General features: G+C 38.6%; 1 protein-coding gene across 1 annotated transcript in view; it reads right to left on the bottom strand.

Moving 5' to 3' along the window:
- Nucleotides 1-6,191: 6,191 nt before the first annotated feature.
- LOC141789437 (protein shisa-like-2A) overlaps nt 6,192-16,872 on the bottom strand; it is a 31,250-nt gene continuing 20,569 nt past the window's right edge. The window contains exon 3 of the mRNA XM_074668834.1: nt 6,192-6,536. Coding sequence (XP_074524935.1) covers nt 6,349-6,536 — 188 coding nt within the window. The 3' untranslated portion in view covers nt 6,192-6,348. The remainder of the gene's footprint in view (nt 6,537-16,872) is intronic.

Here is a 16,872-nt window from a genome sequence, read left to right as displayed (position 1 = left end):
CATTTTTGTTCTTTAAAAAAGATGTCTCAAAGGACAACTGCATTATAAAAATAAATGACCAAAGTTGGTCTTTGCTCTTCACTTTCATGTTGTGTTCAGTCCATGGTTCAACCACAGATGAACAGGGTTTTGCATGTAGCTCTCATTTTAACTCCAGTATTCCAGCTTTTGTGGGCAAAAGACCACATATTTCTGGAAATATATTGATTTGCTCTTCTTTATCCCAATGTGTACAAACATTAATTGATGGTTATTGTAATAAAATTACATAGATATTCTATTTTTTCAACGATTTCAGTCCAGCATTCAGATGAAGCATCATTCCCATCACACCACAAAAAAGTGGTTTTCAAGAAAAATAATTGCATTATCAATCTTAAACATCAACGTTCATTACTCCCTATGTAATTAGTGATTTAACAGTTTAGACAAACTGCCAGACTTTCATATGGATCAATCCCCCTATCCCCATTTTCTATCCATATGCTTGTGATCTTTCTGCTGTGTTATTGCATGCCATCTACAAAACAGATGATATCACATTTAAATGTCTATTTTTTTGTAGTTTGTGGATATATAACGCATAAAATAGAGTTGTTTTGCACAATTTGATACAAAGCATATTAAGCAATATAAGCCATAAAATGCATTTATAGTACAAATCTTGTCATTTTCATCACAGTAAATACATTGATGGAAATGACTGTTGTGGAAATGACAAAGTTTTTTTTTTTTTGTACAATCAAAGGAAATACGAGCTGTTTGGAAATGAGGACTTTTAACCTACTTGTGGTTTTGCTTGCTTTTCTCTGTTTTCTCTTTCTTCCATCGAGCTAACTCTGCTCTCCTGCCATGAGCTCCTCTGTCATAGGTCAACTGTTGTGACTGCAAGTATTATACACCAATAAAAAAGAATACATAAAAATATCCCTGAAATTACATTTTGTGGTGTGTGGTGGAAATGACAGTGACCCAAAGGGACAAATGTTCTTTTTAATTGACTATTGTTTACCTAAAAAGGAAAGTATATGTGATTTCAAAGATCAATTTCTGAATTCATAAGACCAGTATTATTATACGTTACTGGTTATAACTAAGAAAAAAAAAATTCTGCACTACAGTGTTTGTTAACTAATTATGCTGTAGAAAAAGGTAAAGACGTTTTTACACAATGGAAAAAGCTTTTTGTATCAACAGACAAACCTCTGGCCAAATCCTCTCAATGCGATGGTTCTGGAAGTGAACAGGGAAAATTTATGTTTAAGTTTATAAACATGAGTGGGAGCAAAACATCACAACAGCTCTACCCAACAATACATTACATTTCATTCAAATAAAACCTACCAGTGTTGACGGTGTCTGTAGAAAAGGTGGTCTGTCTGTGCTGTATCTGTAGCCTGCCAGTTTCTCTTGCATGAACAAGGTCAGTTGGAACTCTGTCCCACAGTCAGTTCGCAGTTGATCCCATAATCCATGGCTAAGAACTGCTTCCCTAAAACACAAATGAATTAACAAAATATAAATGAAAAAAATAACAGATATATTTCTCCCGAACAGGATTTGAATATTACTTACAGCAACCCTGCTCAGTACATTTTAATCTAAATCAAGTAGAACCATTCAACTCTCTAATTTATATGTTGTATCTGGCCAAGGGACAAAGGACATATAGTCAAAAAAATGATAATAATTAAAAAAAAACTTCAACTATATGTGCTATAAGTTCTCAGGGATATAAAACACTTCTCAGCCTGATGACAGCGGGCCCAGTGAACTTACCTCCACCATAAATCTCTCTCAACAGTCGACAACCGACACAGACTTGGAGGAGAAAAAAAAATTCCCATGAGCTGAAAAAAACAAAACAATTTACACCACAACAGGTAATTAGCCGCTACAGTTAACTAGTTTTATTGTTTTTGTCGGGTGTCTTCCGAGGTCAATAGCGGGGCACACAGCTGGCATTTAACAATTTTCACATTCAGTCGGGAATGAGTCTGTAAGGGAGACAACATACGTCACGTGACCTACGTCTATCATGACGTTTGGGTCATCAAAACATAATGCCCTTACTGTGAAAATCAGCAGGGCTCCATCGTGAGAATGAAGTCAAAATATCACCGTGTATTAATTATGAATTATGTTAATTATGTAGGAAATTGTTGTGATTGTTAATTTCCTCTCCTTAAACTTCACCGTCCCCAACAACACGCATCTTTCGAAACGCGATGCTTTTACTTTGAAAGCACTTCCGCCCCTGGACTTCCTATTTTCAATTTTCATTGTACAAGTTGGATAAAGGGAAAAGCGGTCGCTTGGCGCCACTGTGTTGCGCCAAATTGCATTTCACTCCATGCGTCAGGGAAACAGGAAATACCCCCGAAAACGAGTGTTTTCTATTTACAATCTGAGCAACAACAATGAATTACACTTTATACACAGACCGAAAAATATTCTGGTTCACATGTACAGTCAACACTATAACAGTGCTGCCATAAATTCTTCCTTGACAACAATGGCCAAATTTTGATGTGCATGTGCACAAGTCACACTATAAATACAACAAATACAGCATTAAAGGTAACTGTACATTATCTGCGGCACTTACACACTGTTCCTGAGGTTCTTGGCTTCACCCTTATCAACAATCTGAGTGTCTTCCATACTTAGGGAGTGCATGCTGCATGTAAAAGATGATATCAATGTATGAGTAACTCAGCCATTTCAAAAGAACAGACCATAATAAATAATGTCTCTTTTACCTTTATCTGATATTATGGATTGATTTACCTTTCCTGCAAGACATCTACCACATCCTCCTAATCAGAAAGAGCACCATACAGCATCCCTGTATGGTTCGTTCTTTCGTTATTCTGTTTCAAAACTAAATTTAAAAAAAAAAAAAAAAAAAAAAAAAAAAAAATGAACTTGTTTTTTTTTTTTAAAAACCAAAACAGAAAAATGGAATAACAGAAAAACATGGTTTTTCTGTCCTGGTTTTAAAAATGAAAAAAAAAAAATGATAAAAGATTGTGTCAAAATTGTTCATGTGATATTTTGATATTAAATGTGAACATCTCTATATAAAAATCAGACAAATAACTCACATTAAAGGTTTCGAATCATACACGGATTAGAAATCCCATTATAATTCCATTCTGTCATTTTCTAATTTTAATTGCAAAACAAAATCAAAACAGCGAAAAATAGACCGTTAGTGGTTTTCTGATTTTTGATTTGAAAACGAGAAATTGAATAACATGTCGTTATCCGTTTTCCGATTTTGAAATCTAAAACGGATATGGAATGAACAAATTATACCCTGATAACTTACTTATTCAACAGCAGCAAGGCAACATCTGTGTCTGCCCTCAGCCCAAATTCTGCCTTCAAGGCTCTCCACTGAGGAAAAGCCACACCAATACAAATCCGCGTTTGCCTTCTCTGTCGGTCACTTTCCTTCTTCGCTAGCAATCCTTTTTTTTTTTTTTTTTTGTAGTAGGATCCACTTCTGGACTGTGTCTTGGCTGTTTCTTTGGCTTCTCCGCCATGTCGCTTCCTCGTTCTGACTGTGCTTTGCTTGTTGCTATGAGACTTTCCGCTCATCCTCCCCCTCCCTTCTTGTTGTGACGTAAAACGCACAATTTCCTGCGCCCCGGCGTGGGAATGTCGCAAAACAAGCAAAGCAAAAATGATATGTATTGAAAAATCCTGAGAGATGTTAGAGGAGCCGATCGGCTGGAGAACCCATGGGGTCAAATTTGACCCCTGTTAATTGATGCTACCCAAAAAGAACAAACAAAAAAAAAATTGTCAAATTTAACTTCAAAAGCTCAGAGTGCCACTTCTGCCCCCTGCATAGAGACACCTAGTGGATGAATACTGAACTCACATGAGCTGGAGTGAAAGTGACAAGCTGGGTGACCACATGCTGTTTTTTCGAGCTAAAAATCTACCCAAACAAAACCGCCTTCTCAGCAAACCAGAGGTTATTAATTTTGTGTATTTTTTTTAAATCTGTTTAGTGTAAGCTTGCAGAATGCCTAGAAGTATGTTTTATGTTCTTTTTAGATAAATTAGCGACTCTGAGCTAGTTCAAAAAACAATGGGCCAAAAATGACCCTTTGGTTCATTGAGTGACTTAGTAGATGGAGAATGGTGACAGTCCTCATTTGGCTAAAACCCTGAAATAAATTCATTATAATAGATTTTACTAAGTGACCTTGGTAGTACAGGGCCAGAGACTAATAAAGTAAGTTCCTATATCTTTTCAGGGAGTATGGCATCTCCCTTTTCAAAACAGTGAACGCAACAGGGAAAGTTTACTGTAGTACATGTATTAGAACAACTTCAATCTGATGATAGTGACTTGAACAGTGATTCAGGGCAGATTCTGATTAACTGTTTCAACGGCCTGAAAGTGACAGAGGTCAGAGGTGAATCTTCTGCTCAAGACAGTGATTCATCCAATGACTCGTCCAGTAAGATGTGCTATCTGCCGAGACTGCTACCCCACACCAACACTGATTGTTTGAAATGGCAAGACACAAAAGCAGTCAATTTGATATCAATCATATGCAAGACTAGAGCCTTTGGGAAAAGCTTGATGCTGGGACAAGTCCAAAAAAGGGTACACCAACACTGATCAGCCAAACATCATCAACACTTCCATGGGAGGAGTTGACATTGGAACAGCAAGAACGCAGTGTAGGTCACCAACTCCTGGCCCCTCCTCCCAAACTCTTGGCCACTCCTCCCCGCCACCACCAAGATTTGTTCAAATTTATCAGAGTGCAGATGTTCGTTTCAACCAAATTGCACATTGGCCAGTCAAAAAAGAAAATTGCCGTTGTTGCGCTGTGAGCAAGGACCTCTAAACTGAAATGCACTGTGAAAAATGTGCAGTTTCTCTCTGCATCAACAAAAAAAGAAACTGTTTCAAAGACTACCACAATGTCTGGTGTGAGTTCCTCTCTGTAGCAGAACAGATTTTTGGATAAGCAAAGACCCATGGTGTTAGTTTTTTCAATCGTGATTTTGGCCTTATGTTCCTGTTTCTATTGACCAAAGTGTGTTTGTACTTTTGAAATCCAGTTCTAACTTGCAACATAAGTGCAAAAAAAATGTTAGATGTAGTTGTGTGGTTGACTGAATATTTTTTCCTAAATTTAAAATAGTTTGCACTCACAGTGTTGGTTAATATGATCCTTCGAAATGATACGCCTAAAGCCCAATGGGTCAAATTTGACCCAAATCCTAAATTAAAGAATAAAGGGTTAAAATTGAAAAAGTTGATATTTTGGTGTTCAGTGAACTTACAGCAATCATTTAATGCATAGTTCATAATTTTCCAAAGAAGGGAAGGGTTCTTGGGTTCTCCAGGGTTGCATTGTGTCATCTCCTCTAGTAGTGGCTTGGCTGAAACGGACATTCACAGACATGTAAAGTTACACACTATAGCTTAAATATGCTCATTCATTTATATTCCATACTGCTTATCCTGTTCAGGGTCGCAGGTGTCTGGAGCCTATCCCAGCAGTCTTAGGGTGAGAGGTGGGGTACACCCTGGACTGGTCACCAGTCAAGCATAGGGCTGATACAGAGACAAAACAACTTTTCACACACACACTCACACCTATGGACAATTAAGAGTGACCAATTAACCTGATGAGCATGTTTATGGACTGTGGGAGGAAGCCAGGGTACCTGGAGAGAACCCACACATGCACAGGGAGAACATGCAAATGCCACACAGAAAGGCCCACTGGGCTAATTGGGAATCAAACCAGTGCCAGAACAAGTGTTGGATTTGGCATCTTTTTTTCAGTGGCAACATGCCTGACCAACAGGTGCAAACAAACCCATCTGTATTTATTTCCTGTGATCCTCCAGTCAGCTCACATCACCAGCTGAAAACATGCCCCCCCCCCCCCCCCCCCCCCAAGAATAAATACTCTTCACTCAGAGCACCAAATATGGTGTTTATATCAGTCGGGTTTCTTTAAAGCTGCTTCAATACTCTTGTTTACATGAGAATGAAAATTAGCTCCCTGTCACTCTCCAGGAGTGAAAGAACGTCTCTTTTTGACTTGGGGTAGAGCAGTCTTTGTATAATTCCTCAAGAGTAATGTGAAATCTGAAATATGTAAATAAACCAAAATCAAGTTTGTACTTTATTGTTTGTCATCAGCAGTCTTTAATGAATCCATGAGGGTTTGAGCATTCAGGGTTTACTGACTGAGGAACAGATAACGCTGTGTGGTAGGTGAATAAATGAGTGACCAGTATGTGTCATCAAATGATCTTGGTATAAAAACAGATTGTCCATCAGTCTTATGTTCCAGAGGTCTATGCAGGACCCTCTATGTTGATAGATGTCACAGTAGCCATGAAACATCTCTGGAAAAGGCGGTCTGGCTCAGGGGGTTGGTTGTCACAGTCCAGCTTTGCCCTGAAAAAGTGTCTTCTCGGACGCTGAGGTTCAAGGGGGGTGCTGATAACACTTGGTCCTGGTCCTTGTGGACTTGAATTTGGACCTGGGAAAGACAGAAAGATTAAATTATGAGTATGCAGAGAGCCCAAACACTCCACAATCTAAGTCATGTGAAATTTCAAAATGGTTAAATTTATTAAAGGTAGGGTAGGTCAGATTGAGAAAGCCACAGCTCAAGTGGATTTTCAAACGATGCAACCGAAGCAACCCCACCCCCTCCCTCAAGGCTTTCTCCAAAACCCCGCCCCCTGAACCACTTGAACGCACAGAGGCAGACGACAGTTGGGAGTATGAGTACAGGTAGTGGTGGAGAGACAACTTGCTACATTGTTATTAAAGAAAAGAAAGAATATCTCATTTTCATGTGTGTAACTTCACTTTACCTCATAAAGGAGTTATAGTGCACGAGCAGTTATGCTAGCACGTGCATTTGTGTTTATCTGATCAGTACATAAAAAAATGACAGACTTTTTATTGCCTGGCTAACAATTCCTGCTAGCCAGAGAGGTGGAAACAACAGTCAGAAGTAAAAAGTAACGATTGATTTGAGTGTTTCTGTATGTTTCGTATTGTAACTCATTATGTGAAGCTACTAAATGACTACGGAGCATACATACGTATTTTAGTACACTGTTGTTAACAGTCAGATTTTCGCATTGGGTTTATACATTTTTATTTTATTGTTTTTCTTGTTTTAGAACATTTGATGAGAGTGCAGTTGGTTCTGGGGGTGAATATAATCCAGCGCTGAGCACCTCATCGGGTCAGAGAAGACAAGGCAACGGTCGTGGCAGAGGTAGACATGCAAGAGGGAGAGCAGTGACCACAGGTGGAGGCAGAGACAGAGGCCGTAGGCATGCTGCTGTAGGTGGTGCAGAGCAAGACCTCCAGCCTGTCCACGATCTGCAATCCCGGAAGATTTCTGATGAACGGGAACAGCGTCTAATTACCTCTGATATATTTTGTCATTATATCGCCAACAAATTTACCTTCATTAATATTCATAGTAAGTAATGTAGTATAACTAACAAACCAGTGTATCTTATAGTGTGTCCCAAATCGCATACTTCCATACTCAAATACTCAAAATTTTGAGTGTACTGCGTCAAAATGAAAAACAGTTTGCATAGTATGCGAAAAATGAGTATGCAAAAGTACGCGGATGATGTACTCAAATCGGCCCAGATTTTGAGTATGCAGCTGTGGACACTCAACGCACTCATTTCCTCCTCTGGCAGCAATGGCGGAAGAGAGCTGTGGCCGTTCGCCCAGCACGGTAAAAATACAAATAAACAATACATGCCGGGACATCTTCAGCCAGTAGGAGGAGGAGGAGATGTTGTTGGCGCCAATTACGGCATAGCAAAGCGCGATTGAAATTCATTGTAATTACAATGAAAGATGGTAAGATCTTGATATTTTGATTGAGCTATTAGCTGTGTTTAATATACTACTGAAAAGGCTTTGAAAATTTGCTGGCAAATAGTGGCGGTGTTTGGGGGAAACGCGCTGGAAGCCGGTCACAATTAGAGGTAGAAGAAGAAGAGGTCGACATCATGTCGTCATGTCCGGTGAGTATGGTGCTCGGCAGTATGTGATTTGAGACAGCACTACACCCTCAAAATTCACGCACTAAGCCAGTGAGTATGTAGTATGCTTAGTACACTCAATTTGAAAATTTTGAGTACACAGTATGGAAGTATGCGATTTGAGACACACAGTGTTTCTATTTTTGATCAAACAAAATAAAACACTGTAAAGATGATGGCAGGTGATTTCTCTATGAATGCTGATATTGCATGTACCTCACTAAATAAGATTTTTTATTAGTGTGTATTTTGTCGTTTTAGCTGACTGTGTTATTTATATTCTTTCAATAAATATTTGAAACTTACAATGGTCTTTGATTTTGTTTCAAAAGGATCTAATCAGTTTGAAGTAGTGAATAACATTGAACATTAAGGATTACATCATGATGACGGCTGCTAAGAGTTGCAATGATGTTGACAAAGTTCCTACAGTTGTCCACAATATTTTTGAAGTATTGGTGCTTACTTTCAAATCTCATGCACCATAACGGGGCGAAGAGGACCATCCATCAAAAAAAGTCTGGAATAATGAATCAAGAAATGGCACTTTGGTGTCAAAACATTTCCGAAGACTTTTGTAGTTTTAACAAGAAATTCTTCAACAAGCAATTTCAAATGAGCAAGCTCATCTCTCCTCACTTTTGTAGCCATTACAATATCAACAATTTCAGAGCACAATAAGAACACATCTGTCATCACAAGTGATGCTGTTTTTAAGAACATTAAAACTGATCTGAGGAAGAAGAAATCAATAGATCTGAAGAGGGGAAGTCCTTTACCCTGGGACATCCTAAACCTTTGACTTTGTTCTTTTCTCTTGTGCTACACTGACTGACTGTTTCTTCTTCTTTTTTTTTCTATTTTACTCATTGCACTGATGAAATTTTCAATGTTTCTCTTTTATATTTTGCCTTTGAGTATTAAATAAAGATTATTAAATAAATTAAAAAAAAAGTAAAAGCATTGGCTTCTGTTGGCATCATATTAGAAAATGTTGGGGCTTTAATGTTAGCTTCAGCTGGCATGTATGCCCCACCCCCTAAAGAAAAAAAGATAGTGTTTTCTGGGATAAAACTCAGTTTCCCATGAGCACTATTCGGACTATTATGAGCATTTAAAAACAAAACTCTAACCATTAATAACTTTAACTAAAAAAAACAGTCTTACCTTTGAATGTGACTGTATATACCGAACCAGACAGACATGCTGAGCTGTAGGCCACAACTATCTAATTGATCATTGAAATATACTTCAAACATTTTAGTTTGCATTAATAGACTTGAGAATATATGATTTCTCTTCTTTCTTCAACAGCAGATGGAAAACATTTAACTTTTTTTTATGAAATTCATTTTTTTAGCTGCACCTGTTGAAGGCACACCAGACTAATGAGGACTCCATCCACTTCTCCCACTGCCTCCCCTGCTCCAGTCTGCTCCTCAGTGTCTGAGTTTCTGTAGAGTAGGAGGTGCAGTCCTCTCTGGCTCTCTCAGCTTCTGGATCCCTATTGGTTCTTATGCAAACTTGTTCAAGCTGCCTCCCTGCTGTCTTTCAACTCATCAACTGCTGTGTTTCTCCTCACATCTCTCCTCCTGTGACTGTTCAGCTGCAGTTGTGGACACATGTCTCAGTCCCCTCCACTGCAGGGATTACCTCATGAGGTCTCATTATCTCTGGACTGTTCTGTCTTTCCAGCACACTAAGGATCATTCTTTTTCTACCTGCCTGCCATGGTATTTACTGCTTAGCTCTAAGCTCTCAAGAAACCTCATGCCATGTTAGTCACAGGTCAATGATGCTGTGATCTCAGGGCAGGGCTTGACATTCACGTTGTAGCCATTCACCAGCCACAGCCACTCTGGCTAGTGGTTTCCCTTAGTTACTAGCCACTCAGCATTTTCACTAGCCACAATTGTGTTGTTAGAAAATTATGTTTAATATTATTAAAGTGTTTCCAGGCTCCTTACAACCTGACTCACATGTTCTGGTCCTGTTCTAAATTAGCCAATTTCTGGCAGTCTTTTCTCAAACCCATCTCTGATATTTTAGGTTCAACCATTTATCTATCTCTCCGTAGCTATTTTTAGGAGATCTTCTGACAGTCTTGTCACTTCACCAGTGTTTTCCTCTTGTGCCTGTCCTGCCGGCCCCCACCACATTTCCTTGAGCCCTTCTCCCTGATTAGGGGCCAACCTGTGCTTGATTTATTAAAAAATCCTCTATACTGTCTATACCTCTCTCCAAGCGCGGTTTCTTCATCTCTTGACATGGTGGCCTGGATGTGAGCAGCAGCTGATGGTTGTTTTTTCAGTATCCTAAATTGAGCAATGTGTGTAATTCTGTCTTCTTTAAAGGTTGTAATGTTTATCTATTTATTTATTTTCATGCACCCCTATACATACACACATAACATTCATTTCTATTACCATATTTACTTTTTTTTTTTTTTTTTAAAGAGCTTCCCACTCTTGCATTTGATGTTGATTTTTAACTTAGAGGTCTGTTTGTTGATTTGGAAAGGTTGTTTAGAGTATAAAGCTTTATGGTTTTACTTTTTGTAAATTTTATGGGATGAAAAATAAATAAATAAATAAATAAATAAATAAATAAATAAATAAAGATAATAAATTAAAGCTGATGATGGCATGCCAAAGTTTACTTGAACTAGATTCAAAACCTTTCAAATGTGAATGACTCCTGTGCACTCTAGAATCGAGACTACATAAATGTTTAACCCCACAGGTCGTCACCAGGTATTAAGCTCTGATCAGGTTGTGTGTAAGGTTGTTCTCCTTTTATATGATAATATGCAGTCAAAGTCATAAAAGGAGTAGTTTATTATAGCATTAAATGAAAGTTGTGAAGAATGAAGATTAATTGAAAAGATAAAAACTAAACTGGAAAAACTTAGCAGGAGGCACTGTTTGAATATTTATTGAGAACACAAAATTTTCAGTAAAAAAGTAAGTACTACACTTTCTGGACTATAGATCCCAATGCATCATGTAGAGGAATAAACATATGTAAGTTGCACTAGACTGATGATTTGGTATGTTTACAGTATTTCCAGAGGGACCTAATTACATACAACATTGATAAGTATTTGTTTATTTGGAGGTTTAAATATTTTTCCTACAGCACCTCATATCTCTGTCCAGTTTCCCTTTACTACGTGTTGGGTGCGTCCTTGGCACTCTCCCTCTCCCCCTCTCTTATCCACAGTGAATGTTAGTGGTGTGGCCAGTGCAGTGTGAGCTTAAATGAGCTCCAGTGGAAACGTTCTCCCTTTTCAAAAGTTACAGGAGTTGTGACATTAATTTGTGACTCAAACATTGAAATTAATGGAGAATGGAGAAAATGTGAGAGAACTTTTATTTCTCTAAATCTTGTCATCAACACTAAACACTTGGAGCTGTCACGATGTCCAAGCTGGAGGCTGGAGATGAAGTCTGAGCTCCTGACAGCTGTTACATCATCAAAAGGCTTTATGAATGGACCAATAAGCAAACACTGTGTGCCAGAGATGGGAAGTAACAAAGTACAACGACTTCGTTACACTACTTAAGTAGAATTTCACAGTACTTTGTAGTTTTAGAAGTATTATTTTTTTGGACAACTTTCACTTTTACTTCGCTACATTTTTAACAGAATATCAGTACTTTCTACTTCTTACATTTCCTCAAAATGCTTGCTACTTTTTGTCTAATGTACATATACATTTTTTGCACTGTTAGACAAAATGCAGTGAACTGACGTATTTAACACCCCGCTCTGCTTCGCGCGGCGCGTTGTCGCTCCTGCTTCTGCCAGGCACGCAGCCGTGTAGTTCAGATTAGCGGTGTCACAGAGACACAGGTAACGTTGGCACGTCAAACAACAACCATAACTGATGCACAAAATGGACAATAGAGAAGACCCCGAGGAGGACCTGGTCCCTGGATCGTCCGAGTCTCAACAAGACGTCAACTTTCACCCATGGCCATACCTAAAAGAATTGTTCCTGTATGCTGGTTATATATTTTCATTTGTGGTCCCTGGTTGTGCCACATGCAATTACACACCACCTGGACAGTGATGGACAGTAGTCCATGATATTTAGTTAATGATGGACAGTAGAAAAAAATATCAGCAATAAAAAGTTGATTGAAAGAAATGTTGGGCCTATGAGAATGATTTCCAGTTTGGAAGCCGTAGTCTAAAATTCAATGTAGAGAAGTATAATGTGTAAAGCTGAAGTGTGCAGTACAAATGCAGACAAACTAGACTGTGAAGTAAATTAAGATACATCTTGTGTGTGCCCAGCAGCTTCTGAATAATATGTTACGGAAGCATTATTAGTGTTCTTATGCTTTGCACTGAATCATGCGATAAAAATACTTTTTACTTTAGAAAAATACTTCAAAGTACATTTCAGAGCCTGTAATTTTTACTTTTACATGGGTCAAAATTTGGATGAGTACTTTTTACTTTTACTTAAGTCGTTATTTACACTGGTACTTTTACTTCTACTTAAGTAAAGAATCTGGGTACTTTTCCCATCTCTGCTGTGTGCAGGCAGTGCTCATGGGAGTTGTAATGTCATGGTCACAAATTGCAATTGGTTTGGTATTTCAGATGCCGTACAATTAAATAAGTCAACCTCGACAGTAGCTAGAGGGAGTGACAGTGTTAGCCGCCACAGCTGGAATTCACCTGTATTTGGCAGGTTGGAGGGTGTTAATGTCAAGCCCTGCTTACAATATAAGGAAACCCAGTTTAATAAATTTAACAACAGCATGATTCCTGGCTAGCAAAGAAAGAAACTAAAATTGTAAAAAAAAAAAAAAAAAAAAAAAAAGTTAAAGTCATGGTACTGGTTTATGGAAGGTAGTAGTTTACATTAATATTAGGCTCCGCTTTTACAGTATCAGGGTATCATTCGTTCATTCCATATCCGTTTTAGAATCCAAAATCAGAAAACAAATAACGACTTGTTATTCAATTTCTCGTTTTCAAATCAAAAATCAGAAAACAAATAACGGTCTATTTTTCGCTGTTTTGATTTTGTTTTGAAATTAAAATTAGAATATGAGAGAATTGAATTATAATGGGATTTTTGCTCTATTCATTTTTGGTTTGTATTATTTTCGATGTGTTGTGACCCGGAAGTTCTTGACTTTTTTCTTAGGGAGGCCTGTCGGTTTCTACCGGCTGAATCGAGCTGCAGGATAGCTAACGTTTTACAGTTATGATTTGTCAACGTTTTTGTCGAGGATGGCGGACGGATGCTTTTTAAAGAGGGGAAGCGTGTCACACTTAGGACAGAAGATATGACAGTAGATAAAGTTTCTCATATTTTTAAGGTAAGCCATGCAACTGGCACAAACGTTAAACCATGGTGTGGAGCTAACAGCTAGGCTAACGTTACATTAAGCAACTATTGTCATTTTTTTCAGGTCAGCCGCGACTGCCTATCCTTAACTGACCACACTAACGTAGCCTTGTTTTCCATGCTGGACGGGTCATTCAATATAGCACAAACTGCCACTGCGAGGTTTTAGTACTCTGAGACTGAGAGCCAGAGCCAGCCAACCCCAACCCTCCGCTCCTCATCGCTTCTCTTTTTACCGCACAGCCAGTAAGTCTCCTATATCAGTGTTTCTCAATCCTGGTCCTGGGGACCCCTGCCCTGCATATTTTAGATGTTACCCCACTCCTGCACACCTGATTCAAATGAATGGCTCGTTATCAGGCTCCAGCAGAGCTTGATGACAAGCTGATCATTTAAATCAGGTGTGCTGGAGTTAGGAACATAAAAAAACATGCAGGGCAGGGGTTGAGAAACACTGTCCTATATAATAACAATAATCAACTTTACACATCTGAATACATACATTGCACATTCAATACTTGCCTGTGCTATTATAGTCATGTTGATATAACATTGATTTCCTACATTCATATTGTTAGAATGTTAAAATAATAGTTTGGTAGATTATCAGATTGTCATTACAAGATTTTTAACTTAAACAGTTTTAAAGACCAAATAAACTGTTAGAGTGTCGAACTTTAATTGAATTCCAATATGCCTGCACACGTATTTGTACATCGCAACTAAAACTTTTATTCAATCATCCATTCATTCAGGTTCTGCAGTTGGAACTCCCACCGTTGCTCCAAGGGCCTCTGCTGTAAAAACCCTCCAAAGGTGATGCATTAAACATGGGTCATAACTGTCATAATATATTCGATGATGGAAATGCTAGCTACTCCAATTAAGAGAAGTTATATCAAAGTGGCTGTAAGCAGTAATTGGGCAAATTTTACTGCAAAATTTTTTCTACATGCTACAGGCATGCTACAGGCATGTAGAAAAAAAAAACCTCTCTGTGACACCTCCAGAGGTAACAGTTTGCCTCCAAAATGCCAGTAGTAGATCATTGTGGGCCCTCCTCCTGATTGGTTGCTGTCTTCTGGCCATGACCATTCACAGCCGATCACAAAGCTTCTAGGGAAAACTTTGAAGGGGAGCTGTCAACCCTTGAGTCGTTGCAGGGAATTGATATTTTTACACATGCCTGTAGCATTCCCTAAGCTGTCTGAATATAAAAAAAATAATACAAAACAATTACATTAAAAATCCAAATAACTGCATAAAGTGGCTTTACATCACCCCTCCACTGAAGTATAATTTTATTTAAAATATATACAATTCTGACTATATAGTTAAAGATGTGACATGTTTGACATTGATATCAGAGCACCTCCTTTCAACTGGTTACTTTGTCATTATACATTGCATCAGTGGTCTTTTGTCACAGTCCAGTAGACTCTACTTAGCTGTATTTGTTTGTCTGTAATCTCTAAACAATTTTTGTGTATCATGTGTTAATATTTATCTAGGAATATCTTCATGGTCGAGGCGGTCGAGGGAAAACTGGAGACCAACCAGACACTGACAGTTCGCTTCTCTGAGTTTGAAGCCTCTGTTGATGTAATGGTGGCCAAAATTAAACAGGCCTTCAACAGAGACGAGGGCCTCATCCACATAGATTCACAGGGGAACCAAATCCTCAACTCTCAAGAAACCCATGGTTGAGTTTCCCATTGTGCAGTGAATGTTTCGTAATCCCTTTGTATGAAATGCACTTGTTGTATAGTAGTTACATTGACTAGTTTTAGTCTTTGTTAGTGGCAACATTGAACTGTTCAGATTTCCTTGAGAAAAACACTAGCTGGAACCTGTTCTAAGAAAACTGACATGCCAGGATGAGCGACCACACGCCCACTCCCAATTTCTTTATAGTGTAATTTTTATTTACTTTTCAGGATCACAGTACTGGAAGCAGAACTCCAGGAAGGTGTTTGTAATGTTGGAAAATGATTTCCAAGAACTTCATGGCCAAAAGAGGAGGAGAATCGGGTATCCGAAAAACTATGTAGGGTTCTATATTTTTGAGTTTGATATTTTTTACAATATTTATATTTATGTAACATTTGATCAATACAATGTTTTGTTATTTTTTTCAAACACGGGTAATCATACTGTAGTGCTGCTGATGCTCACGTTCAGATTAAGACCTAATAGGAATCCCAAACACTGCATTGAAAAGATTTTATCAAAATGCCAATGGAAGAAGTTGCATCCTCTGAATACTAAGTGATAGATGAGAACTGATATTCATATTGACATGATAGTTGTTTTGCTATGATTGCAAATAACTCTTTGCTGAACTTGTTATACATTCAGTCGACAGAATAACACAGGCCTCAATAATGTCATGGACAACATTAAAGAGGTAGTCCTTGCAGCCCAGGGACTTAAAGAGGTGACCACCAGAATCAAGGAACTGATTGAATGTACACACAGAGGAGGGTCAGTGAGCCTGACCGAGGCTCAGGCAACATCAGTCAGACATGCTTTTACATGCCTCATCTGCAGAGGTCAGTTATTAACAACTTGGTTCTTCTCCTTTTCCGGCCCACTGTGTGATCCCTTGGTGACAGCATGCTGCAAAAGCCTCATTGGCTGCAGCACCTGCGTGGAGGAGTGGAAGAAAACTTCCATCTTTTGTCCTAAGTGTCAGGAGGAGAATTTTGAAAGGAAAACGGAAAAAGTCAATGGTCTATCTGATGGTTTGACTGCACTGGGGAGTGCTCTCTGGCAATAATGCTTTGCACAGTTCAGAATGTTCAAAATGTAAGTCTACTGCTACTATTTAGGTGAGTAGCAGAAGTCTGAGTACATTGGGTTATAAAACAACGTAGGCTGTGTGGTCAGTATGCGTTCAAACTGTAGGTGATGTCAGCTAGCTGAGCGTACTTCATGGAGGTATAAAAATATGTAGCCAGTTAGCTAGTAACTGTCAAACGTAACGTTAACTAGAAAATTAGGACCTACCTCGTATATTGAACTGACCACAGCCCTCTGAAGTTCTGCATCAGTAACATGACGTTTCTGCCTGAGGTTGTGTTGGATGCAGAAACAGCTGACACTCATTGCAGAGCATCTCTGGGCACCCATCTCCTGCAAAGTCGCCGAAATGTCTGTGTGGGTCTTACCAGCTTCGAACAACTGCTCAATAAGATCGGCATATTGTTCTAGTGCTGCCATAGTGGTCTATTTATATGTCATTCACTGTATATTCTGTATGTATTATTCTCTATCTCTGTGAACAGGTTTCAAGATCCGCGCGGTTAAAGACAGGCCTCCGTGAGAAAAAGAGTCAACAACATCCGGGTCACAACACTTCAAAAAATGATACAAACCAAAAATGAATAGAGCAAAAATCCCATTATAATTCCATTCTC

Source organism: Halichoeres trimaculatus, unplaced genomic scaffold (assembly GCF_033239565.1).
Source record: "Halichoeres trimaculatus isolate MK-OKI-2021-1 unplaced genomic scaffold, fHalTri1.1 fHalTri1_scaffold_4, whole genome shotgun sequence".
In the NCBI taxonomy this organism is placed as follows: Eukaryota; Metazoa; Chordata; class Actinopteri; order Labriformes; family Labridae; genus Halichoeres; species Halichoeres trimaculatus.
This window is presented reverse-complemented; position numbering and strand designations above follow the sequence as displayed.